The following is a 26037-nucleotide window of genomic DNA, read 5'->3' on the forward strand; positions in this document are numbered from 1 at the left end:
GGAAGAGGAGCAGGTAGGGAGGAGCAGGGAGGAGGAGGGGGAGGGAGGGAGGAGCAGCAGGGAGGAGGATCTGTGTCTGTTGCTCCTTTCCCCCCTCTTGATCAATGGCGTGGTAACACACACACACACACACACGGTGCTAGCCCGCGGCGCGCCGCGGTGCGGCCTCAGGCTGCGCTGGCGAAGAGGAAGATCTGGATGAGGGGCATGACCTTCAGGGTCGAGAGGTCGGCGAGCACGGCCTAGGGCGGGAGACAGACAGACAGACAGACAGACAGACAGACAGACAGACAGACAGACAGACAGACAGAGCATGAGAGTCGGAGTAGCGGGACAGACTTCCCACAGCCAGCGTGCGGTACGGACCGCTGGACGCTGCACCCCGACACATGGCCAGGGGTCTGAGGGGGGGCCAGGGGTCTGAGGGGGGGGGCAGGCAGGGGTCTGAGGGGGGGGGGGGGGCAGGGGTCTGAGGGGGGGGCAGGGGTCTGAGGGGGGGGCAGGGGTCTGAGGGGGGGGGCAGGGGTCTGAGGGGGGGGCAGGGGTCTGAGGGGGGGGGGCAGGGGTCTGAGGGGGGGGGGGCAGGGGTCTGAGGGGGGGGGGGGGGCAGGGGTCTGAGGGGGGGGGGGGCAGGGGTCTGAGGGGGGGGCAGGGGTCTGAGGGGGGGCGGGGGTCTGAGGGGGGGGGGCAGGGGTCTGAGGGGGGGGCGGGGGTCTGAGGGGGGGGCAGGGGTCTGAGGGGGGGGCGGGGTCTGAGGGGGGGGCAGGGGTCTGAGGGGGGGGGGGCTGGGCTCTGAGGGGGGGGGCAGGGGTCTGAGGGGGGGGGCGGGGGTCTGAGGGGGGGGGCAGGGGTCTGAGGGGGGGGCGGGGGTCTGAGGGGGGGGCAGGGGTCTGAGGGGGGGGCAGGGGTCTGAGGGGGGGGCGGGGGTCTGAGGGGGGGGGGGGGCAGGGGTCTGAGGGGGGGGGCTCTGAGGGGGGGGGGCAGGGCTCTGAGGGGGGGCTGCCTTCAGGGTCCCGTCGTATTTAGAGCGCCGGTCTAAGATTTCAGGGCGTTCTAATAATACGTCGGCGCTGCGGAGCACTGTGGTGTTACGATGTCCCTCCATAGGGGGCCGGGGGGGGGGGGGCTCCTCAGGTCAGCACCACCCCCCCACACACACACACACACACACACACACACACACACACACACACACACACACACACACACACACACACACACACACACACACACACACACACACACACACACACACACACACACACACACAGGGAGGAGGGAAGGGGAGACGTCCGGCGGGGCGGAGGAGAAAGGAGGGTCCGTTTGGAGGATGGGTGGGGTTCAGTGGGTTGGGGGGTTCAGTGGGTTGGGGGGTTCAGTGGGTTGGGGGGTTCAGTGGGTTGGTGGGGTTCAGTGGTTGGAGGTGGGGTTCAGTGGTTGGAGGTGGGGTTCAGTGGGTTGGGGGGGTTCAGTGGGTTGGGGGGTTCAGTGGGTTGGTGGGGTTCAGTGGGTTGGGGGGTTCAGTGGGTTGGGGGGTTCAGTGGGTTGGGGGGTTCAGTGGACTGGGGGGGTTCAGTGGGTTGGGGGGTTCAGTGGGTTGGGGGGTTCAGTGGTTGGAGGTGGGGTTCAGTGGTTGGTTGGGGGGTTCAGTGGGTTGGGGGGGTTCAGTGGGTTAGGGGGTTCAGTGGGTTGGGGGGTTCAGTGGGTTGGGGGGTTCAGTGGGTTGGGGGGTTCAGTGGGTTGGGGGGTTCAGTGGGTTGGGGGGTTCAGTGGTTGGGGGGTTCAGTGGGTTGGGGGGTTCAGTGGTTGGAGGTGGGGTTCAGTGGTTGGTTGGGGGGTTCAGTGGGTTGGGGGGGTTCAGTGGGTTAGGGGGTTCAGTGGGTTGGGGGGTTCAGTGGGTTGGGGGGTTCAGTGGGTTGGGGGGTTCAGTGTGTTGGGGGGTTCAGTGGGTTGGGGGGTTCAGTGGGTTGGGGGGTTCAGTGGTTGGAGGTGGGGTTCAGTGGTTGGAGGTGGGGTTCAGTGGTTGGAGGTGGGGTTCAGTGGTTGGTTGGTGGGGTTCAGTGGTTGGTTGGGGGGTTCAGTGGGTTGGGGGGTTCAGTGGTTGGTTGGGGGGTTCAGTGGTTGGTTGGGGGGTTCAGTGGTTGGAGGTGGGGTTCAGTGGTTGGAGGTGGGGTTCAGTGGGTTGGGGGGTTCAGTGGTTGGTTGGGGGGTTCAGTGGGTTGGGGGGTTCAGTGGGTTGGGGGGTTCAGTGGTTGGGGGGTTCAGTGGTTGGGGGGTTCAGTGGGTTGGGGGGTTCAGTGGGTTGGGGGGTTCAGTGGGTTGGGGGGTTCAGTGGGTTGGGGGGTTCAGTGGGTTGGGGGGTTCAGTGGGTTGGGGGGTTCAGTGGGTTGGGGGGTTCAGTGGGTTGGGGGGGTTCAGTGGTTGGTTGGGGGGTTCAGTGGGTTGGGGGGTTCAGTGGGTTGGGGGGTTCAGTGGTTGGAGGTGGGGTTCAGTGGTTGGAGGTGGGGTTCAGTGGTTGGAGGTGGGGTTCAGTGGGTTGGGGGGTTCAGTGGTTGGTTGGGGGGTTCAGTGGTTGGTTGGGGGGTTCAGTGGTTGGTTGGGGGGTTCAGTGGGTTGGGGGGTTCAGTGGGTTGGGGGGTAACCTCTAATGACAATGTGGCAGCAGGTATCCTCTCTCTCTCTCAGACTCTGATGCACACGTGACTTCCCTTCGCCCCCAGGAGGGCACCTTAAGACGGGACCTCATACGTGTGTCGGCTGGAGGGGGTCTATGTGCTGGGCTGGGGTCGGGTGGGTGTAGCTGGTGGGGTGCCAGGCCTCGGGTGACGGAGGGGGGCTGGTGGGGTGACGGAGGGGGGCTGGTGGGGTGACGGAGGGGGGGGTCTCTAAGTGTCCAGCCAGCGTTTTCTTCAAGAATGTGCTGCTGAAGACCGGGTTACCAGCGCTGGCAGATAACACGCGCTATTTACAGCCTCCAGAGTGTCACACACACACACACACACACACACACACACACACGTTACAGTTCACTAACACACACACACACGAACACACACACACACACACACACAGAGGAGTCTGTACATACATAAACATCCTAACACACACACACCCTGAAAGAGTTATACATTGTAACAAGCATTGACACACATCCACACACGCACGTTACAGTTCACTAACACACACACACACACACACACACACACACACACACACACACACACACACACACACACACACACACACACACACACACACACACACACACACACACACACACACACACAGACTCCTATCTGTTCCTATTAGCTTGTTCCAATACACCCAGCTCTGTTTGCCTTCCGCTGCATTCGGCTGATAGCCTAGCCGCAGCAAACATGCTACCAGGGGTGTGTCTTTGTGTGCGTGTGTGTGTGTGTGTCTGTTATTTAGTCCCGTTAATGTCATGGTTCGCCCGGCTTATCGCTCCAGGTGTGCCCAGGCTGAAGCCGCGGCCGCTAGGCTGAGCCGATGTTGACCCATGACTGGTTCACCGGGCAGTGGGAGAATTCGGTAAACTGGGAGTACTGGTTGATGACGTCGTTGGAACTCAACGCAAACAAGGCGAGATTGAGATCAACCCCCCCACCGCCTGGCTGTACCCCCATCACACACACACACACACACACACACACACACACACACACACACACACACACACACACACACACACCACACACACACACACACACACACCAGGGTGCCGGCTCACCTCGGCGGAGGCCAGGGACGTCACCTCCATCAGGTTGTCTGAGCGGAACGCAAACACAGCTGCAGCCAGCACTAGGGTCAGAGGTCAAGATGGGGAGGGATGGAGGAAAGGGGGGGGGGTCAGAGGAGGTGGGGGCAAGAGACGTAACATGGAAAGTGAGGAGAGCGAGAGCGAGAGAGAGAACATACGAGGGTAATTAGAACCAGTGTGTTACCAAACAGAGAAGCTCTGGGCCTGAGTCAGCCTAGGTGCATTGTGGGTAGTACCTGCCAGGATCTCCAGCGAGTCGTAGGCCAGGAGGCGGTCCCAGAGAAGCAGCAGCTGGTCGGTGGACAGGTAGCCCGAGAAGGCCCTCACCATCCACCTGAAGGCTATTCGCAGACTGCCCAGCCCGTCGTCCAATCACAGAGCACGCGGTTACAAAACAAAGACAGGACAGAAACGAATGGTGACAGTGCAACTGCAGTTTATTTAAAATATAGTATCATCTGACAGGTATGACAATTAAAAGAATCTTGATAAATGATTGGAATAACTGTTTACAGAGACACATGACGGTTATGACCTTCAGTAATAGTAATAAGTAATATTTATCTGAGGTCCCAATGTGTCCAATTTGCTATGGGAAGTGTATTACTATGAATCCTAAACAAATCCCCTCCCTTCTATCGGCGTGAAATGTGTTATGTTTCAGCGATTCGCCACTAGATGGCGCCACCTCCTTGACTATACTGGGGACGGACGCTACCTTCAGTAGGTCATCGGCTGAATAATAGTATACATAAACACATACATATCTATGAATAAATGCACCGTTTCTGAGCATACACGGTCTGAATACTCCGGCTGGCAGCCACTGAACTAACATATACTTAATAAATAGTTGTCATAGCCATTCTGGTTTGTTTGCATTTTTTCCTGCAGCCTTTTGAATTTTGGAATGGAACCACGACCAGAACCACCGGAAAAACAGGAACAACATTCTGCCCATCAGAGTTCAATAGACTCATTATCGTGCGTTCAACTTGAAGTTCCCCGAGCCATGCCGGTGGTGACAGGCGGAGGTAGTCAGTGAGGCAGAGGTAGTTAGGCGGAGGTAGTGAGTGAGGCTGACATTAGTGAGCTAGTTAGTGAGGCTAGTTATCGGTACTCACGGCTGGGCCCCGATCTGCCGGAGGTGGTAGAAGAGCTGGGGCAGGTGCGCCTGCAGCAGACGCTCAAACTGCAGACACAGAGATACGATGCCCTGCAACCAGCAGACAGTCAGCCAGGGTGACCTCAGACCCCCGGGGACGGTCTGGGTTCAGATCCCCCCGTCTGCAGGACGGTCTGGGTTCAGATCCCCCCGTCTGCAGAACGGTCTGGGTTCAGATCCCCCCGTCTGCAGAACGGTCTGGGTTCAGATCCCCCCGTCTGCAGAACGTTCTGGGTTCAGATCCCCCCGTCTGCAGAACGGTCTGGGATCAGATCCCCCCGTCTGCAGAACGGTCTGGGTTCAGATCCCCCCGTCTGCAGAACGTTCTGGGTTCAGATCCCCCCGTCTGCAGAACGGTCTGGGATCAGATCCCCCCGTCTGCAGAACGGTCTGGGTTCAGATCCCCCCGTCTGCAGAACGTTCTGGGTTCAGATCCCCCCCGTCTGCAGAACGGTCTGGGATCAGATCCCCCCGTCTGCAGAACGGTCTGGGTTCAGATCCCCCCGTCTGCAGGACGGTCTGGGTTCAGATCCCCCCGTCTGCAGAACGGTCTGGGATCAGATCCCCCCGTCTGCAGAACGGTCTGGGTTCCGATCCCCCCGTCTGCAGAACGGTCTGGGTTCAGATCCCCCCGTCTGCAGAACGGTCTGGGTTCAGATCCCCCCGTCTGCAGGACGGTCTGGGTTCAGATCCCCCCGTCTGCAGAACGGTCTGGGATCAGATCCCCCCGTCTGCAGAACGGTCTGGGTTCCGATCCCCCCGTCTGCAGAACGGTCTGGGTTCAGATCCCCCCGTCTGCAGGACGGTCTGGGTTCAGATCCCCCCGTCTGCAGAACGTTCTGGGTTCAGATCCCCCCCGTCTGCAGAACGGTCTGGGATCAGATCCCCCCGTCTGCAGAACGGTCTGGGTTCAGATCCCCCCGTCTGCAGGACGGTCTGGGTTCAGATCCCCCCGTCTGCAGAACGGTCTGGGATCAGATCCCCCCGTCTGCAGAACGGTCTGGGTTCCGATCCCCCCGTCTGCAGAACGGTCTGGGTTCAGATCCCCCCGTCTGCAGGACGGTCTGGGTTCAGATCCCCCCGTCTGCAGACGTATCCACGAAGGCCTCCCAGAGTGACGTCCCTACCTGCTCCTCAACGCCATGTTTCTTAATATTCTGTCTCTTCACACACACCTGCACACACACACACACACACACGCACACACACACACACACACACACACTCACACTCACCGAGGGCGAGGAGGAGACGGAGTGCAGGCGGAAGAAGTAGCGGACGTACATCTCCCTGAAGACCGAGTACAGCTCAGAGGGGGAGTTGTACAGGAAGCACAGGGGGGCCACTGGACACACACACACACACACACACACACATTATAGAGGGAACACAGGGAGGCCACTGGACACACACACACACATTATAGAGGGAACACAGGGAGGCCACTGGACACACACACACACACACACACACACACACACACACACACACACACACACACACACACACACACACACACACACACACACACACACACACACACATTATAGAGGGAACACAGGGAGGCCACTGGGGGGAGACACACACACACACATAGTATAAAGACACACTAACAGACACACTAACAGACACACACACGTAGATAAAGACACACACACAGGTGGCAGAGGAAGCACAGCAGGGACACGCACACACATTTATAAAGATACACAAACATATATAAAGACATGCATACAAACACGTTGTAGAGGAGACACACACACACACACACACACACACACACACACACACACACACACACACACACACACACACACACACACACACACACACACACACACACACACACACACACACACACAGGTTTGCGGGAGCAGTGTGTGAAAGGAGCCGGCTCACCATACATGGAGAAGCCGTGGAACGGGATAACACCTGTGAGGAGACATTTACATATTCAGGATGTTGTCATCATTATGCAGTATCAGACACACTTCCCCATTACACTCTCCCCCGCTGCACACCGGCACAAGAGACCACAGAGATACAGCTCCTAACACAAACCTACAGTCTCTACAGAGTGGAGACCACAGAGATACAGCTCCTAACACAAACCTACAGTCTCTACAGAGTGGAGACCACAGAGATACAGCTCCTAACACAAACCTACAGTCTCTACAGAGTGGAGACCACAGAGATACAGCTCCTAACACAAACCTACAGTCTCTACAGAGTGGAGACCACAGAGATACAGCTCCTAACACAAACCAACACAGTCTCTACAGAGTGGAGACCACAGAGATACAGCTCCTAACACAAACCTACAGTCTCTACAGAGTGGAGACCACAGAGATACAGCTCCTAACACAAACCTACAGTCTCTACAGAGTGGAGACCACAGAGATACAGCTCCTAACACAAACCTACAGTCTCTACAGAGTGGAGAACACAGAGATACAGCTCCTAACACAAACCTACAGTCTCTACAGAGTGGAGACCACAGAGATACACCTCCTAACACAAACCTACAGTCTCTACATAGTGGAGACCACAGAGATACAGCTCCTAACACAAACCTACAGTCTCTACAGAGTGGAGACCACAGAGATACAGCTCCTAACACAAACCTACAGTCTCTACAGAGTGGAGACCACAGAGATACAGCTCCTAACACAAACCTACAGTCTCTACAGAGTGGAGACCACAGAGATACAGCCCCTAACACAAACCTACAGTCTCTACAGAGTGGAGACCACAGAGATACAGCTCCTAACACAAACCTACAGTCTCTACAGAGTGGAGACCACAGAGATACAGCTCCTAACACAAACCTACAGTCTCTACAGAGTGGAGACCACAGAGATACAGCTCCTAACACAAACCTACAGTCTCTACAGAGTGGAGACCACAGAGATACAGCTCCTAACACAAACCAACACAGTCTCTACAGAGTGGAGACCACAGAGATACAGCTCCTAACACAAACCTACAGTCTCTACAGAGTGGAGACCACAGAGATACAGCTCCTAACACAAACCTACAGTCTCTACAGAGTGGAGACCACAGAGATACAGCTCCTAACACAAACCTACAGTCTCTACAGAGTGGAGACCACAGAGATACAGCTCCTAACACAAACCTACAGTCTCTACAGAGTGGAGACCACAGAGATACAGCTCCTAACACAAACCAACACAGTCTCTACAGAGTGGAGACCACAGAGATACAGCTCCTAACACAAACCTACAGTCTCTACAGAGTGGAGACCACAGAGATACACCTCCTAACACAAACCTACAGTCTCTACAGAGTGGAGACCACAGAGATACAGCCCCTAACACAAACCTACAGTCTCTACAGAGTGGAGACCACAGAGATACAGCTCCTAACACAAACCTACAGTCTCTACAGAGTGGAGACCACAGAGATACAGCTCCTAACACAAACCTACAGTCTCTACAGAGTGGAGACCACAGAGATACAGCTCCTAACACAAACCTACAGTCTCTACAGAGTGGAGACCACAGAGATACAGCTCCTAACACAAACCTACAGTCTCTACAGAGTGGAGACCACAGAGATACAGCTCCTAACACAAACCTACAGTCTCTACAGAGTGGAGACCACAGAGATACAGCTCCTAACACAAACCTACAGTCTCTACAGAGTGGAGACCACAGAGATACAGCCCCTAACATAAACCTACACAGTCTCTACAGAGTGGAGACCACAGAGATACAGCCAGTCCAGTACACTCAGAACACTGTACACATGTAAACATGTACACACTGTACACACTGTCACATGTACACACTGTCCACGCTGTAGACGTGTACACACTCTACACACTGAACACTGTAAACATGTACACACTGTCCACGCTGTCACATATGTACAGGCCATGGTTTGGACATTGAGGACAAACTCTCACCGTTGGGGGGATACACGACCGCACACTCCTCTAGACCCTTTCCTGTAAAGTAGAGAAACACACACACGCTCAATCTTTTCATATGCGAGCGTGTATTCACGTATTCAGTATGTTATGCATTCCACAACATTATTGAGGGGGCGTGTAAGGCTGTTGTGTGTGGTTCATGTGTGTGTAAGTGTGTTGAGCGCTGTGTGTTGTGTGTGGTGTATGTGTGTGTAAGGGTGTTGTGTGTGTGTGAGTGTGTGTGTATGGTTTATGAGGCCGTCTCCCCACCCTGTATGGACTGTGTGTGCCTGGTTCCAGTGTGTGTGTGTCTGGTTCCAGTGTGTGTGTGTGTGTGTGTGTGTGTGTGTGTGTGTGTCTAGCCCCTCCCCCCACCCTGTATGGACTGTGTGTGCGTGTGTGTGTGTCTGGTTCCAGTGTGTGTGTGTGTGTGTCTGGTTCCAGTGTGTGTGTGTGTGTGTGTCTGGTTCCAGTGTGTGTGTGTGTGTGTGTGTGTGTGTGTGTGTGTCACTAGCCCCTCCCCCCACCCTGTATGAAGGACTGTGTGTGCGTGTGTGTGTGTCTGGTTCCAGTGTGTGTGTGTGTCACTAGCCCCTCCCCCCACCCTGTATGAAGGACTGTGTGTGCGTGTGTGTGTCTGGTTCCAGTGTGTGTGTGTGTGTGTGTGTGTGTGTGTGTGTGTGTGTGTGTGTGTGTGTGTGTGTGTGTGTGTGTGTGTGTGTGTGTGTGTGTGTGTGTGTGTGTGTGTGTCACTAGCCCCTCCCCCCACCCTGTATGAAGGACTTCGGAGGGCTGGCGCTGTTGTACATGAAGTGCTCCAAGATGGCCGTGTCTCTGGAGAAGCACATCAACACCTGAAGAGGAACACACAGACACACACACACACTTAGATTCAGATTGCTATGCTTGTGAGGACACACTCCACACACGGTTAATTGCGTCTGATCTGAGGAGGTCACGCCAGCGCATCCAAAGTGTCCTTCAGGGATGTTGGCCTTCATGGTCCTCCCAGGCCTATCGGACACACTCTTCTCTTCATGGTCCTCCCAGGCCTGTCGGACACACTCTTCTCTTCATGGTCCTCCCAGGCCTGTCGGACACACTCTTCTCTTCATGGTCCTCCAGGCCTGTCGGACACACTCTTCTACACTCTTCTCTTCATGGTCCTCCCAGGCCTATCGGACACACTCTTCTCTTCATGGTCCTCCCAGGCCTATCGGACACACTCTTCTCTTCATGGTCCTCCCAGGCCTATCGGACACACTCTTCTCTTCATGGTCCTCCCAGGCCTATCGGACACACTCTTCTCTTCATGGTCCTCCCAGGCCTGTCGGACACACTCTTCTCTTCATGGTCCTCCCAGGCCTGTCGGACACACTCTTCTCTTCATGGTCCTCCCAGGCCTGTCGGACACACTCTTCTACACTCTTCTCTTCATGGTCCTCCCAGGCCTATCGGACACACTCTTCTCTTCATGGTCCTCCCAGGCCTATCGGACACACTCTTCTCTTCATGGTCCTCCCAGGCCTATCGGACACACTCTTCTCTTCATGGTCCTCCCAGGCCTATCGGACACACTCTTCTCTTCATGGTCCTCCCAGGCCTGTCGGACACACTCTTCTCTTCATGGTCCTCCCAGGCCTGTCGGACACACTCTTCTCTTCATGGTCCTCCCAGGCCTGTCGGACACACTCTTCTACACTCTTCTCTTCATGGTCCTCCCAGGCCTATCGGACACACTCTTCTCTTCATGGTCCTCCCAGGCCTGTCGGACACACTCTTCTCTTCATGGTCCTCCCAGGCCTGTCGGACACACTCTTCTCTTCATGGTCCTCCCAGGCCTGTCGGACACACTCTTCTACACTCTTCTCTTCATGGTCCTCCCAGGCCTATCGGACACACTCTTCTCTTCATGGTCCTCCCAGGCCTATCGGACACACTCTTCTCTTCATGGTCCTCCCAGGCCTATCGGACACACTCTTCTCTTCATGGTCCTCCCAGGCCTATCGGACACACTCTTCTCTTCATGGTCCTCCCAGGCCTATCGGACACACTCTTCTCTTCATGGTCCTCCCAGGCCTGTCGGACACACTCTTCTCTTCATGGTCCTCCCAGGCCTGTCGGACACACTCTTCTCTTCATGGTCCTCCCAGGCCTGTCGGACACACTCTTCTACACTCTTCTCTTCATGGTCCTCCCAGGCCTATCGGACACACTCTTCTCTTCATGGTCCTCCCAGGCCTATCGGACACACTCTTCTCTTCATGGTCCTCCCAGGCCTGTCGGACACACTCTTCTCTTCATGGTCCTCCCAGGCCTGTCGGACACACTCTTCTCTTCATGGTCCTCCCAGGCCTGTCGGACACACTCTTCTCTTCATGGTCCTCCCAGGCCTGTCGGACACACTCTTCTCTTCATGGTCCTCCCAGGCCTGTCGGACACACTCTTCTCTTCATGGTCCTCCCAGGCCTGTCGGACACACTCTTCTCTTCATGGTCCTCCCAGGCCTATCGGACACCCTCTTCTCTTCATGGTCCTCCCAGGCCTGTCGGACACCCTCTTCTCTTCATGGTCCTCCCAGGCCTGTCGGACACACTCTTCTCTTCATGGTCCTCCCAGGCCTGTCGGACACACTCTTCTCTTCCGGTTCAGCTCATCACCGTGTACATTACTGATCATCTACGCAGGACGGGATCCACCAACACATGTGGCTTGGAGCAGTTTCCTATCTTCTGCGTCTCACGCTACTTTGGGGTCAGAGTACGTTCTGTTCGTCCCTTTGGCCCGGCAGCACCACGGGGGGGGGGGGGGGGGGGGGGGGGTCTCGCTCCACGCGCTGCAGAGGAGACACTTCATTAGAGCCGACGACCTCATCAGAGCGGAGATTAGCCGCGGAGTGTCGCCGACGTCTGCTCCCCGTCGCCGCGGGAAACGACCATGTGACCTCCGACGCCCGCAGCGCAGCAGGGATTTAACCGGCGCGTCTTTAATCAAAACGGGTTTAGACTGGATTCATTACAGCTGATTGCCTCTGTGCTCCGACGGTGAATTAAAAAGGCTCTGCTTCCTCCTCCTCCCGGTGTTCCTTCACACAGCTTCGCAGGGGTGTCGACAAGGTTGTGTGCATTACTAAAACATGGAAGGACTTCCATCACTGCATTAATACTGGTACGTATTCATATATAACGGCTGATAGGGCCTGCTGCCGGTCTCTCATGAGGCTCCGGTGGCGACCGGCTGGCCCCTCAGTTGATCTCAATCTCGCCTTGTTTGCGTTGAGTTCCAACGACGTCATCAACCAGTACTCCCAGTTTACCGAATTCTCCCACTGCCCGGTGAACCAGTCATGGGTCAACATCGGCTCAGCCTAGCGGCCGCGGCTTCAGCCTGGGCACACCTGGAGCGATAAGCCGGGCGAACCATGACATTAACGGGACTAAATAACAGACACACACACACACACGCACACAAAGACACACCCCTGGTAGCATGTTTGCTGCGGCTAGGCTATCAGCCGAATGCAGCGGAAGGCAAACAGAGCTGGGTGTATTGGAACAAGCTAATAGGAACAGATAGGAGTCTGTGTGTGTGTGTGTGTGTGTGTGTGTGTGTGTGTGTGTGTGTGTGTGTGTGTGTGTGTGTGTGTGTGTGTGTGTGTGTGTGTGTGTGTGTGTGTGTGTGTGTGTGTGTGTGTGTGTGTGTGTGTGATGGGGGTACAGCCAGGCGGTGGGGGGGTTCAGCCCAGAGCTGAGCGGTTCTATTAATGAAGGAACACGTTGAGACACGTTTAGTGAAAGGGAAGCGCTGAGTCCCAAAATAAAGAGCTGTTCATTTGGGCTCCTGTTTCAGGGACGGTCCCGTGAGAGGGAGACGGGAGCCACTGCTGTAGGTTTTAAAAGGTCTTCTGGAGAGAATACTAATGAGGATATAGAGAGATGAAGAGGAGCCACGCCCACCTGGTAGAGGAAGTCTTCAAACACAAAGTAGTAGTCATCGTTACTGGCTGTGAGCTTCACGTCCTGCGGGGGGACACATCACACATCAACCAGGAATAACATGGGGGCCTGGGAATAACATTTGGACTGGGAATAACATGTAGGACTGGGAATAACATGTAGGACTGGGAAGGACTGGGAATAACATGTAGGACTGGGAATAACATGAAGGACTGGGAATAACATGTAGGACTGGGAATAACATGTAGGACTGGGAATAACATGAAGGACTGGGAATAACATTGAGGAATGGGAATAACATGGAGGACTGGGAATAACATGGAAAGACTGGGAATAACATGGAGTTCTGGGAATAGGATTAATAAAGAATCCTATCAAAATAGGATAAACAACATATACATTATCAATCATTCATAATAACAGAAATGGGCAATAACAGATTGTGTTTCTGGTCAGCATCACCATGTCCAGCTCAACAAATGTAAGTGCTTTGCTCACTGGTTGTAAACAGTTAGTTAATGAAGGATTCCAGGCTGAATACCTTATAGATGAGGTTGTCAACCAGCATGTCGTGTTGAATGACCCCAGCCTTCAGCTGCTCATAGTGCATCATGTCCTGGGGGAAGAGAGAGAGAGAGAGGGAGAGGGGGAGAGGGGGAGAGGGAGAGGGAGTGGGAGAGAGAGAGAGAGATCAATGGACAGTTAACATCATCTAACTTAATCTGACTGTTTTCTGAAACTGCAGTGAGTGAATTCTTTCTGGACAGCCCTCGTTAATGAGCCGCAGGTGAAGGCATCCCGCCTAACGATGCCCAGCCCTAACCCTAACCCCCAGTGGGACATTGGGCTTCGAACCCAGGGATGGGAATCGAACACGAGGGCACCCTGCCCCACCATCAGATCCTCCCAGGCCACTGCAATATGAGGCTGCTCTGCAGGTTTCTGCTGCGTTCTGTTCTACGTTGTTCAGTTATATGCCTTTGCCATAATTCATTCCTAATAATGTTGAGTGGGGTTGATGATGAAGACGTTTCCCCTCGGGGGGGGGGGGGGGGGGGCTCCACTAAATCACCCTAATGTGCGCCCGTTGTCCCAGCCGAGGCCAACAGACACGCGCTCTCTGGTTTCCGACCGAGCGTTTATAAACTCGTACGTCAACGTCTCCGGTCGCCGTAGGAACACACTAAACCTCTTGACGGACGGATGTGGCGCCGTGGCCGTGGCAACGAGCAGCCAATGAGAGACGGGCTACGGGGTTCCTGCTTAAGAGAGGTATTTAATCCAAACAGAACGACGTGCTCATCTGGACGGCCTCGTGAGTGATACTAAACAGAGGCCGGCTGGACGCCTCTCAGTGGAACATACCAGCTCATGTGAGCTCACAGGTGAATCATTTGAAATGTCGAACGCAAAAACAGAACCTGCCCAGGTCGGGAGTGATGATCCGCCCTCGCTCATCAACACCAGCGACAGTTTCTACCTGAAGACTTTCCATTACTCTGTTCTACACGGAGCCAACGGTCTGCAGTGATGGTTCTGGTGGACTGAGTACCTCCACTGGATGAAGCGCTTCACAAACGGGGAGACCATCACCACCATCATTAACCAGTCCACACTGGACTACTGGTCTCACACCAGGGAGAAGTCAGTGTTAGTCTACGGTCTGGAAACACACCGCGAGGGAAACAAGGTCCCAGCCATCGGATCAGATCTGCCTCAGAGCCAGCGTCTGCGTTCAGTCTGGCCGGGGGACAGCCTTCTGGTGTGGTCATCCACGTTGTGCGTTGTGTGTTGTGCGTTGTGCGTGGTTTGTGTGTGGTGCAGTATCACTCGGTAAGCGTGTGATTGATGTTCTCATCTAGAGAAGGTTCCGGTTGTCCAGCTCGTTAAAGAGTATCCCTCTTTTATAAGACACTGAACTACTAATGCTACTTTACAACTTTATAACACTGATAATGATACATATGTTAAGCATATATATTACATCAACACATTCTTTACATGTTTACTTTAAATCCTATTTGGGCTCCATACACAGTGGGACAGTGGTCCCATTCCTAGTATAGCACCCTCTATAGAGCAGTGCGACCATCATCCCAGTACCACCAGTAGTGTGACTTTGACCTTTAGTGGGAAGGGGGCGGGGCTGTGGCTACATAAGTGACCTTCAGCCGTCCAATCAGTGAGGAGGAGCGTCCCCGCTCCTCCTCACCGATTGGACGGCTGGAGGCCACTTATCAGGGGGTTCAAAACTCAACTCGGTGTTGACTTCAACACACGGGAACGACCACAGCTGCTGACCAACCCCGGCCTCTCTCTGTGTGTGTGTGTGTGTGTGTGTGTGTGTGTGTGTGTGTGTGTGTGTGTGTGTGTGTGTGTGCACCTGGGCCTGGTTGGTGGCGTTGAGGATCAGGGCCCACAGGTCGGCCCGGAGCCCCATGGGACAGCCCTGCCTGCTGTACTGCTGGGCCGCAGCACTGTCCTGGTCCAGGACCACTGGGCGAGAGAGCATGGTGACGGGTTAGAGAGAGAGAGAGAGAGAGAGAGAGAGAGAGAGAGAGAGAGAGAGAGAGCATGGTGACGGGTTAGAGAGAGAGAGAGAGAGAGAGAGAGAGAGCATGGTGACGGGTTAGAGAGAGAGAGAGAGAGAGAGAGAGAGAGCATGGTGACGGGTTAGAGAGAGAGAGAGAGAGAGAGAGAGAGAGAGAGAGAGAGAGAGAGCATGGTGACGGGTTAGAGAGAGAGAGAGAGAGAGAGAGAGAGAGAGAGAGAGAGAGAGAGAGAGAGAGAGAGAGAGAGAGAGAGAGAGAGAGAGAGAGAGAGAGAGAGAGAGAGAGAGAGAGAGAGAGAATGGTGACGGGTTAGAGAGAGAGAGAGAGAGAGAGAGAGAGCATGGTGACGGGTTTGAGAGAGAGAGAGAGAGAGACAGAGAGACAGAGAGACAGAGAGAGACAGAGAGAGACAGCAACAACTCCTTTGAAAAATGGCGGCAGAGGAAATCAAAATGGCGGCAGAGGAAATCACGCAGGGAGGAAATCCTCTAAAACATGGTATTTCTACTTGACAGTGATTGGCCAGAGGGTCGAGGCCCTGCTGTCTCGGTTGGCTTCCAGTGCCTCGACCAATGGCACACATTCAACTAATTATGCACATTCTTAATCTTGGCATTCAACTCAAACAACCATATCCCATCTGAGGACCTGACACAACACACACACACACACATACTGCAGTGGAGCAGTCAGCACGCATGCACACACATACTGCAGTCAGCACACACACACACACACACACACACACTTTAGACTTTCATGGGATGGCAACGAGCTACGCGAACAGTAAGCCCCAGTTCATCGCCAAAGTACACAGACACACACACACACACATACACACGCACACACACGTTAGACTTTCATGGGATAGCAACGAGCTATGCGAACGGCTGGCCCCAGTTCACCGCCAAAGTACGCACACACACACACACACACACACACACACACACACACACACACACACACACACACACACACACACACACACACACACACACACACACACACACACACACACACACACACACACACACACACACACACACGTTGTTATTCTAGAGAAGGCCTTGTGATTGGTGTGGATGAGTGGCTCTGTGTTTACCCTGGCATGTCCGAGAGGCCCCGAGCAGAGTTAAGTGGTTCTCTGGACTACTGTCCCCGATGACAATGGGTAAATAAACACAGGGCCTATCACCCAGAACGCCCGCGGGGTCCGTGGACCTCCCTACGGAGCACCTGACCCTGGGGGGGGACGCTGGAAACGGTCAAACATGGGATGCATTGACTCCCCCCACAGACAGAGCAGTCAGGCCTTCAGGTCGATTAATGTACAGGTGTGTACATTAGTGTGTGTGGAGGACGGCTGGTGGAAGCAGCCTCACCTGGCCCGAGTCAGACTGAGTGGACTCTAGGGCTTGGTACACCTGCTGTGGGCCAACGTGCAACAGGTTAAACCATCGCCACACACTCAGCTGACCACTCACATGTTCATACAAGACAAGAAGGCATCGCGTATAACAACATAGAAATATACATCTCTCAGTACATAGTCGCAGAGTTAGGACAACGAGCCTTCAGCTTACCTTTCTTACCAACCTCGACGTGCTGGCTCTCAAACACGTCTGGAAGAGAGACGGGAGGGGAATGAGCAGTGGACCGAGACAGGGATGACCTACATTAGTGTAATAAACATCCTCGTGTTATCAGCCCAATGCACAAACACACAGCGAGACACAGCGTTCCTCTTTAAAACGTGAAACCAGCTCGGTACGAACGCATACGAGAGTCCAGAGACATCGTTTGAGCGAGGACGGACAGCCAGACAATAGACTGCAATCGACCACTTCTCTGAGCAAGCGGAAAGGACTGAGAATCCAATCCATGAAATAGTTTAAATAAATAAATTAAAAAATGATAGGACATATATCAAATGAACAATAACCTCTTTATGTTAGTTAATAGATTTCTCGACCACTTCTCTTACCATGCGGAAGGGACTGAGAATTCTAAAAGATATAATAATGACAGAACATATATAATATGAATACATACCTCTACATATTAGTTCTGACAACAATTATAAGAGATAATGAGTTGATTACGAGTCCTGCTGCTCCCCAGACTGAAGCGTCTCCTACCTGGATGGAGGTTAGCCTCATCGTCAATGCCCAGCTGTCCAGACGTCAGGCCCAGCTCGGAGTACATCTCTCTCTGATCACAGGAACACAAGAGGCTCATCACAGCCCGGACACCCCAGGGTGACCAGAGAGCTCAGAGAGAGACAAGCAGAGCTCATCACAGTCTGGGCACCACAGGGTAACGGTGAGCTCAGAGAGAGACAAGCAGAGCTCATCACAGTCTGGGCACCACAGGGTAACGGTGAGCTCAGAGAGAGACAAGCAGAGCTCATCACAGTCTGGGCACCACAGGGTAACGGTGAGCTCAGAGAGAGACAAGCAGAGCTCATCACAGTCTGGGCACCACAGGGTAACGGTGAGCTCAGAGAGAGACAAGCAGAGCTCATCACAGTCTGGGCACCACAGGGTAACGGTGAGCTCAGAGAGAGACAAGCAGAGCTCATCACAGTCTGGGCACCACAGGGTAACGGTGAGCTCAGAGAGAGACAAGCAGAGCTCATCACAGTCTGAGCACCACAGGGTAACCAGTGAGCTCAGAGAGAGACAAGCAGAGCTCATCACAGTACTACATTAAGTGCCAGGACGTACAACATACAATAAGTGTGTACATTAGCTCCCAGGACGTACAATACACAATAAGAGCATACATCAACTCCCAGGACGTACAACATACAATAAGAGCATACATTAACTCCCAGGACGTACAACATACAATAAGAGCATTCATTAACTCCCAGGACGTACAACATACAATAAGAGCATACATTAAGTCCCAGGACGTACAACATACAATAACAGCGTACATCAACTCCCAGGACGAACAACACACAATAAGAGCGTACATTAACTCCCAGGACGTACAACCCACAATAAGAGCGTACATTAGGTCCCAGGACGTCCGAGCCACACTAAGAGCGTACATTAAGTCCCAGGACGTCCGAGCCACAATAAGAGCGTACATTAAGTCCCAGGACGTCCGAGCCACAATAAGAGCGTACATTAAGTCCCAGGACGTCCGAGCCACAATAAGAGCGTACATTAAGTCCCAGGACGTCCGAGCCACAATAAGAGCGTACATTAAGTCCCAGGACGTCCGAGCCACACTAAGCCTTCCCGCTGCTCACCATCTGGACCACGTCTCTGACACTTAGGGGCAGCTGGATGAGGCCCCAATGGCTCCGGGTGCTGACCTGCTCGCTGTGCTCGTGGTTCGGGTTCCGGAGGCCAATCAGCACCTTGGAGACATGGGTAATGTAGTCCTCAGTACGAGGGAGCCGCAGTCACTCACACAAGACCAGGAGATGGATGGGTTTGGTTGAGGGGTCGATAAAGTTTACCTCCAGGAAGTCTTTAGGGGCGTAGACGGGTCTGAACTGACTGAGATCTGCAACAAACAAGGTCACGTCATCAGCATAACTGAAGCTGATCTCCCAACCACCATAGTGCAATCACAATTGGCATCGGCAGCATGTGGCCGGAAAGTTGCTAGTCCAAGATGTCCCTGAGCAAGGCACCTCACCCCGACTGCTCCTGACCAGCTGCCTGTCGCCTTGCATGGTGACTCCGCCGTCGGTGTGTGAACGTGTGCATGAATGGGTGAATGTGGGGCGATATTGTAAAGTACTTTGAGAGGCCATCTACCATTACAATCGCAGTGTTTTAACTCTTGAGCACCCGGAACCTTCCTCACTCCAGGGACTGCGATGGTTCCTCGGGTTTTCATGGTTTGAGTTTGAGGTCGGGAGCTACAGCTAGGGAACGGGAACGGGCTCTGAAGGGTCCGGTCCGACGCGGCTGACAGGCTCTGCTTCTCAAGTGGACTTCCTGAGGACGTGGAAGTCCCGAGTGCCTTCACGTGCACGCCTGTCAGGAACAGTGCACGGTGTGTCCCCTCCCTCCCCCCGTCCTGCCCGTCATTATCACACATCGCCCCGAGTCGTCTGGATATCTTCACCGGCCCGTTAAAGTGTTTACAGACACGGGACAGCGCCCTGTCCCAGACGTTCCCAAACATTCCCTACCCCCGAGCTCCAGATAGCCTTGTGAGGACCGCTCGGCATTCTGGGAGCGCGTCTGGCCAGGCTCAGCGCGGGCAGGTTGCCGTGCGTTCCGATGCTCGCTCTGCCCCGGGGCCCGTAAACACAGGACCGGCGGGGGCTGTGTTCACGCCGTCGAGGGGCCGGCATCTCCAGCTCCCCGTCAAACCGGCAGGTGTTTACGGGACGGGAGGGCGTCTGTACGGCCTCCTCTGAACCGCGCAGCCAGGGCTGCCACCCTGGGCTGTGTCTGAGCACCCTGCCAGCTACGGCACCGGGTGGGAACAGGAAGTCACTTCTGTTGGCCGCGTGTTTAGTTGCTGACTTATCGGCGAGTTCAATCGTTGTTCATTCCGATCTATGGAACCCTCACAGTGGAGCAAACATAACAGAACACCACTCCTCACCACACTTCATCTCTGTCGTTTAACGAGAGCCTCCAGAAAGGTCTGACGGAACGGAGGAAGAGAAAATAAAAAAGACCAGCTGCTAGGAGAGAAGGAAGCCATCGCACAAGGTGAAGCCCCCAGACAGACAGACAGACAGGCAGGCAGACAGGCAGACATATGAACAGAGTCTCATTGGTGGAGCCGTCCCCATGCTGACGCCTGATTGGCCGTGGTGCAGCGACCCACCTGGCTCGTCCGTACTCATCTCGTTCCACTTGTTGGCCAGTTCCTTCTGCTCAGCGACAGGCCGCTGGACACACACACACACACACACACACACACACACACACACACACACACACACACACACACACACACACACACACACACACACACACACACACACACACACACACACACACACACAGACACAGACACACACACAGTCATATAGAAAACTGTATTCTTGGATGCTTGTTATGTTAGTGACATGCTCTGGTTAATAGTCATTACTTCTCCTGTTTCATCTGATCAATACAAATTTAATTATTTTAGTGTTTGATTATATTATTCAAGAAGGAAAGGAGGAAAGATCCGTTGGTGAAACACCATGTTGATCCATGACTTTTTTCCCCAATAAAGAGCAGATTCCATTCACACCGTTAACAATTAATAAATCTGTAAGAAACTAGAACAATGTGAATCTAAAACGGCCGCCCCTTAAAGAGTAACACACTCACCCTAATGCCCCGTTTACACCATCCCGCTAATGGCCGCTAATGGCCGATGGACCATCGATGTGGAAGTCGGGGTGATTCGGGTGACATCGGGCTAAAAATGTATGATCGGGTCAATTTATCGGGGTAGCATTTACACATACCCGATGTTATAACGATAACATAACGATTTATGCCAGGGAAGACACCCGAAGTGCGTTTGGCGTCATTTGACGTCATTTCGAATGACGCCAAACACGTCAAATGACGCGTTTGGCGTCATTTGGCGTCGTTTCGATAGAAGGCAAAGGGGAGACTGGTTTAGACTGATATTTATTTATATATTCATTTATATTACAATAGCGATTTTATAATAATAGAACGCCGGTTCTAAATGGGCGAAGTACCCCTGTAATTATAAAAGTAGGACATCCATCCATCACCCCCTATTTATACCCAAGTGGCAGATTGAGGGTCTTCCTTAACACAATCTGGTCACTCACAATCGTTATTTGTCGAGGGTTCTCGAGGGTCTTTCGTGTGTTGAGGTTGCCGATATAAAGACGATAAAACACGATAAAGCGCGGATTAACGAATATAGCCGATGTGCCCAGGAAAATTCCCGAACGACTTGCGATGTCTTACGTTATACTCCCGTTCTATTCCCGATTATAGCCGATTAGCCCATAGCAACACCTGGTAACCGATTCTACCCCGATAGACCCAAAATTAACAAACATGTTCGTTCTTTGCCGATGTTGCCCGATGTTGCCCGATCATTGAGCATTTCTTCCCGTTTCTTCCCGTTGTCTAACGATGTTCCCGGGAAGAGTAACGGTGTTTCCCGATGCAACCACGCTATTTGCCGATGTTATAACGATAGCTGCTGATTAAGCCATCGGGCACCATCGGGGCCCACTATCGGGTAGGTGTAAACCCCCCATAACCCAACAGCTCCACATCTGTTAATTGCACAGCTGTTTTAAAATGGCTAATTAGCTGCAGTAGCTTGCAGGGGCATCTTGACATAACATGTCATCGAGCACTCATTTGGACCAATCAGAGGGTGGGATGATGCTGATTGGCCAGAAGGTACCTTGCGGGCCAATGGGACGCCCAGCTCTGAGCTCATGCTGCTCAGACTCTTCAGGACACGCCTCTCCCAGCTGGCCTGCATCGTGGAGCACACACACACACACACACACACACACACTTTAGAAGTTGGAGACAGGCAGAGAATATGTCAGATAGGTAGAAGACACGAGAGAGAGAGAGAGAGAGAGAGAGAGAGAGAGAGAGAGAGAGAGAGAGAGAGAGAGAGAGAGAGAGAGAGAGAGAGAGAATGCAGACTGATAACAAGAGTGAGACAGACAGAGGGTGAGGTAGAAGTGTCGGACACAGACACACACACAGCCAGAGTGACAGAGACGCAGACAGAGAGAGAGTAAGACAGACAGACGGACAGACAGACAGAGGGAGAGAGAGAGTGAGAGTAAGACACACCGACAGACAGACAGACAGACAGACAGACAGAGGGAGAGAGAGTGAGAGTAAGACACACCGACAGACAGACAGACAGACAGACAGACAGACAGAGGGAGAGAGAGAGTGAGAGTAAGACACACCGACAGACAGACAGACAGACAGAGGGAGAGAGAGAGTGAGAGTAAGACACACCGACAGACAGACAGACAGACAGACAGACAGACAGAGGGAGAGAGAGTGAGAGTAAGACACACCGACAGACAGACAGAGTGAGAGTAAGACACACCGACAGACAGACAAACAGACAGAGTGAGAGTAAGACACACCGACAGACAAACAGACAGAGTGAGAGTAAGACACACCGACAGACAGACAGAGTGAGAGTAAGACACACCGACAGACAGACAGACAGACAGAGGGAGAGAGAGTGAGAGTAAGACACACCGACAGACAGACAGACAGACAGACAGACAGAGGGAGAGAGAGAGTGAGAGTAAGACACACCGACAGACAGACAGACAGACAGAGGGAGAGAGAGAGTGAGAGTAAGACACACCGACAGACAGACAGACAGAGGGAGAGAGAGAGTGAGAGTAAGACACACCGACAGACAGACAGAGTGAGAGTAAGACACACCGACAGACAGACAAACAGACAGAGTGAGAGTAAGACACACCGACAGACAGACAAACAGACAGAGTGAGAGTAAGACACACCGACAGACAGACAGAGTGAGAGTAAGACACACCGACAGACAGACAAACAGACAGAGTGAGAATAAGACACAGACAGAGTGAGAATAAGACACACACAGACAGACAGAGTGAGAGTAAGACACACTGACAGACAGACAAACAAACAGACAGAGTGAGAGTAAGACACACCGACAGACAGACAAACAGACAGAGTGAGAATAAGACACACACACACACACACACACACACACACACACACACACACACACACACACACACAGACAGACAGACAGACAGACAGACAGACAGACAGACAGACAGACAGACAGACAGACGGACAGACGGACAGACGGACAGACGGACAGACGGACAGACGGACAGACGGACGGACGGACGGACGGACGGACGGACGGAGCTGTAGTGGGAGCAGCAGACGTGTTGACGGGGATGGGAGGAGACAGGCTGACCTGAGCGGAGCGCATGTAGAGCAGGGGCTCCTTCCGATGCTCGGGGGGGGTGGGCAGAAGGCTGAGGGGGGGCTGACTGGGGGGGGGGGGGGGGGGGACATGGACGTGGAGTCAGGTTTGTGGATTGCATTATTTTTAGAGAAACTGAATCACGACAGAATAAACCTTGTGAAGGATCACGTTGTGAATGAACAGTGCATGCGCGCGTGTGTGTGTATGTGTGCATGTGCACGTGTGTGCACGTGTGTGCTTTGCTTTCACACAGATGCGGTCCACCATGCCTTCTGCACAAAGACAGATTTAATATGGGAAGCATCAAAGATTCAGAACCAAACAGCACCTGACAGAACCCGTTCATCAGACCAGAAAAGCAACCAAAGCAGGACTGAATCACTGTCTGCCGCCATGTTGCAGCGGAGCTCAGACCAGACGTAGTCCTACTGAGACATCTGTCGTAATGTAACCGTCACACCCCCCCCGCGAGGGAACCAGGCATCAGTGTGATGGACAAACACCTTGGAACCACGTTAAATAACTGGAATACAGCTTATAACCATGTTAAATAACTACAATACAGTTTATAACCACGTTAAATAACTACAATACAGTTTATAACCACGTTAAATAATACAATACAGTTTATAACCACGTTAAATAACTGGAATACAGCTTATAACCACGTTAAATAACTACAATACAGTTTATAACCACGTTAAATAATACAATACAGTTTATAACCACGTTAAATAACTGCAATACAGCTTAACCACGTTAAATAACTAGCATACAAAACATACATACATACATACATTTTCAAAACTCACCTGTTCAAACTCGCACACAACGTCTAACGATCACTGTTTTGATTGTTTGTTTGTTTTGTTTTGTCTGGTTTTTGTTTTATTTATTTTTTATGTTTATTTATTTATTTTTTCCACAATGTCTTGTTTTTTTAAACGATTTATGATGACTATATGCTCTGTAAGGTGACCTTGGGTGTCTTGAAAGGCACCTCTAAATTAAATGTATTATTATTATTATTATTATTATTATTACAGCTTATAACCACGTTAAATAACTAGAATACACCTTGTAACCACGTTCCATAACTATTATACAGCTTATAACCACGTTAAATAACTGGAATACAGCCTATAACCACGTTAAATAACTAGAATACAGCTCAATACAGGAGTCCAGGTAAAGACCAACTGATGTTAAACTGGATCAGAAGACACCAGCAGCACAACAACGCAGCTCACTAAACCCGAGTGAACGCAGCCTACAGAGACACTGGCTGTCCTACTCTGCTCCTCAATTATACATCATAAACTGAATTATACATCCAGGAGTTAGCTCCGACGGCTAGCTCCGACAGCTATCGACCTGTCAGGACGCCTCAGTGATCAACAACACGAGGCATGGAAACCGTGCACGAGTGTGTGTGCGCGTATTAATGCATGCGTGTGTCTGTGTGTCTATTATGCATGTGTGTGCGTATTTATGCGTGTGTGTATTTATGCATTTTCGTGCGTATTTATGCATTTGTGTATTTATGCATGTGTGTGATTTATGCTTGTGTGTTTGCACGTGTGCGTGTGTCCTTCTGATAGGCCTGAGTAGCTCCTACAACAGCGGGTCTAACAAGTTGCCCATGTTATTACTCCATCATGTCATTAAGCACTATTATGCCCAATAAGAGGAGTCATGAACAATGATCAGTGAAGAGTGATCAGTGAGTGACTTACACGTGCATCTCCCTGTAAACCGCATTATGCAGCTTCTTCTCCCAGCCTGCGGACAACACAATACCGCATTACAACCACGGCCCGTCAACGAGTGAACGCACATCTTAACATCACTTGCTGGTTGTTTGTTGTGCATATGAGGCGCACGTTAGCGCTCACCTGACACTCTGAGGAAGTGACGCACGTCCTCTTTCAGAGACTCGAGTTTGATTTCGGGCTGGTGCAGACAGTCCTGAAAACACAGCGAGCAGCGTCAGAGGAGCGCGGACGACGTTCAGCGTGACACACATACACACCTGGTTCACCTTGGCCGAGGCGCGACCGACTCACCTTGGCCCGCCGCTCGAGCTGGGAGTGCAGGTGGCTTCCCTTCAGCCGCTGCACGAGCTGGGCGATTGTGGCGGACAGCTCGCGCTCCGTGCCCCCGTCAATCATCTCTGCAGACAGCTCGCGCTCTTTCCGCCCGTCCATCATCCCTGCAGAGATTCGGCGGTACTGGTCCACTTCCCCCGGAAAACAGCAGCAGCCTCCCTCCGTGGTTACCTAGCAACGGAGGACCGCGTCGCCATCTGCGGAAACTCGACCTGCGACGATTGGTTCCGGCCGAGTTTCGACTTTCCTTAATTGCGTTTATTTTATTACTTTATAATGTTTTGTTAATAATTGTTGCTTTATTCACAGAAATTATAGTCTTGGATTAAATGTAGGCCTATCTCTATGTAGATCTATTCTGACTGGATTTAGAAACATGGTTTCCTTACAATGTTGACCAGGGTTCGGTTTGATTGACTCTCACTTTACTTAAAGTATAATATGTAATAATAATATCTCCTGAATTAAATGTAATCGCACAATTCCAACTAATAATTACAGTACAGTATACAGTATATATATATTTTTTAAATATATATACACACACATACATATGCATAAACACACATATATTATATACATGTGTGTGTGTGTGTGTGTGTG

General features: G+C 52.5%; 1 protein-coding gene across 1 annotated transcript; it reads right to left on the minus strand.

Moving 5' to 3' along the window:
- tbc1d19 (TBC1 domain family, member 19) lies at nt 1-25852 on the minus strand. Its single transcript, XM_060077081.1, has 21 exons — nt 25393-25852; nt 25222-25294; nt 25063-25108; nt 23315-23390; nt 21764-21838; nt 20198-20261; nt 18864-18910; nt 18651-18761; nt 17527-17599; nt 16972-17010; nt 15220-15332; nt 13378-13452; nt 12837-12899; nt 9650-9734; nt 8875-8916; nt 6846-6878; nt 6182-6291; nt 4906-4997; nt 4018-4133; nt 3752-3822; nt 1-242 (listed from the first exon to the last, which is right to left on the minus strand). Exons 1-21 carry the CDS (start codon nt 25534-25536, stop codon nt 168-170), a joined length of 1623 nt encoding a protein of 540 aa, XP_059933064.1. The 5' UTR covers nt 25537-25852; the 3' UTR covers nt 1-167.
- Between the last annotated feature and the right edge of the window lie 185 nt (nt 25853-26037).

Source organism: Gadus macrocephalus, chromosome 17, assembly GCF_031168955.1.
Source record: "Gadus macrocephalus chromosome 17, ASM3116895v1".
NCBI lineage: Eukaryota > Metazoa > Chordata > Actinopteri > Gadiformes > Gadidae > Gadus > Gadus macrocephalus.

Bases quoted from the DNA above. Each gene is read 5' to 3' on its own strand.
- tbc1d19 (XM_060077081.1), bottom strand. From the start codon at position 25,536: ATGATGGACGGGCGGAAAGAGCGCGAGCTGTCTGCAGAGATGATTGAC. The intron at 9,735-12,836 runs GTGGGCGTGGCT...GTTCCTCTTCAG, and splicing joins TTGAAGACTTCCTCTACCAG to GTGTTGATGTGCTTCTCCAG. The intron at 6,879-8,874 runs GTGAGAGTTTGT...GTCTCCTCACAG, and splicing joins GGTCGTGTATCCCCCCAACG to GTGTTATCCCGTTCCACGGC.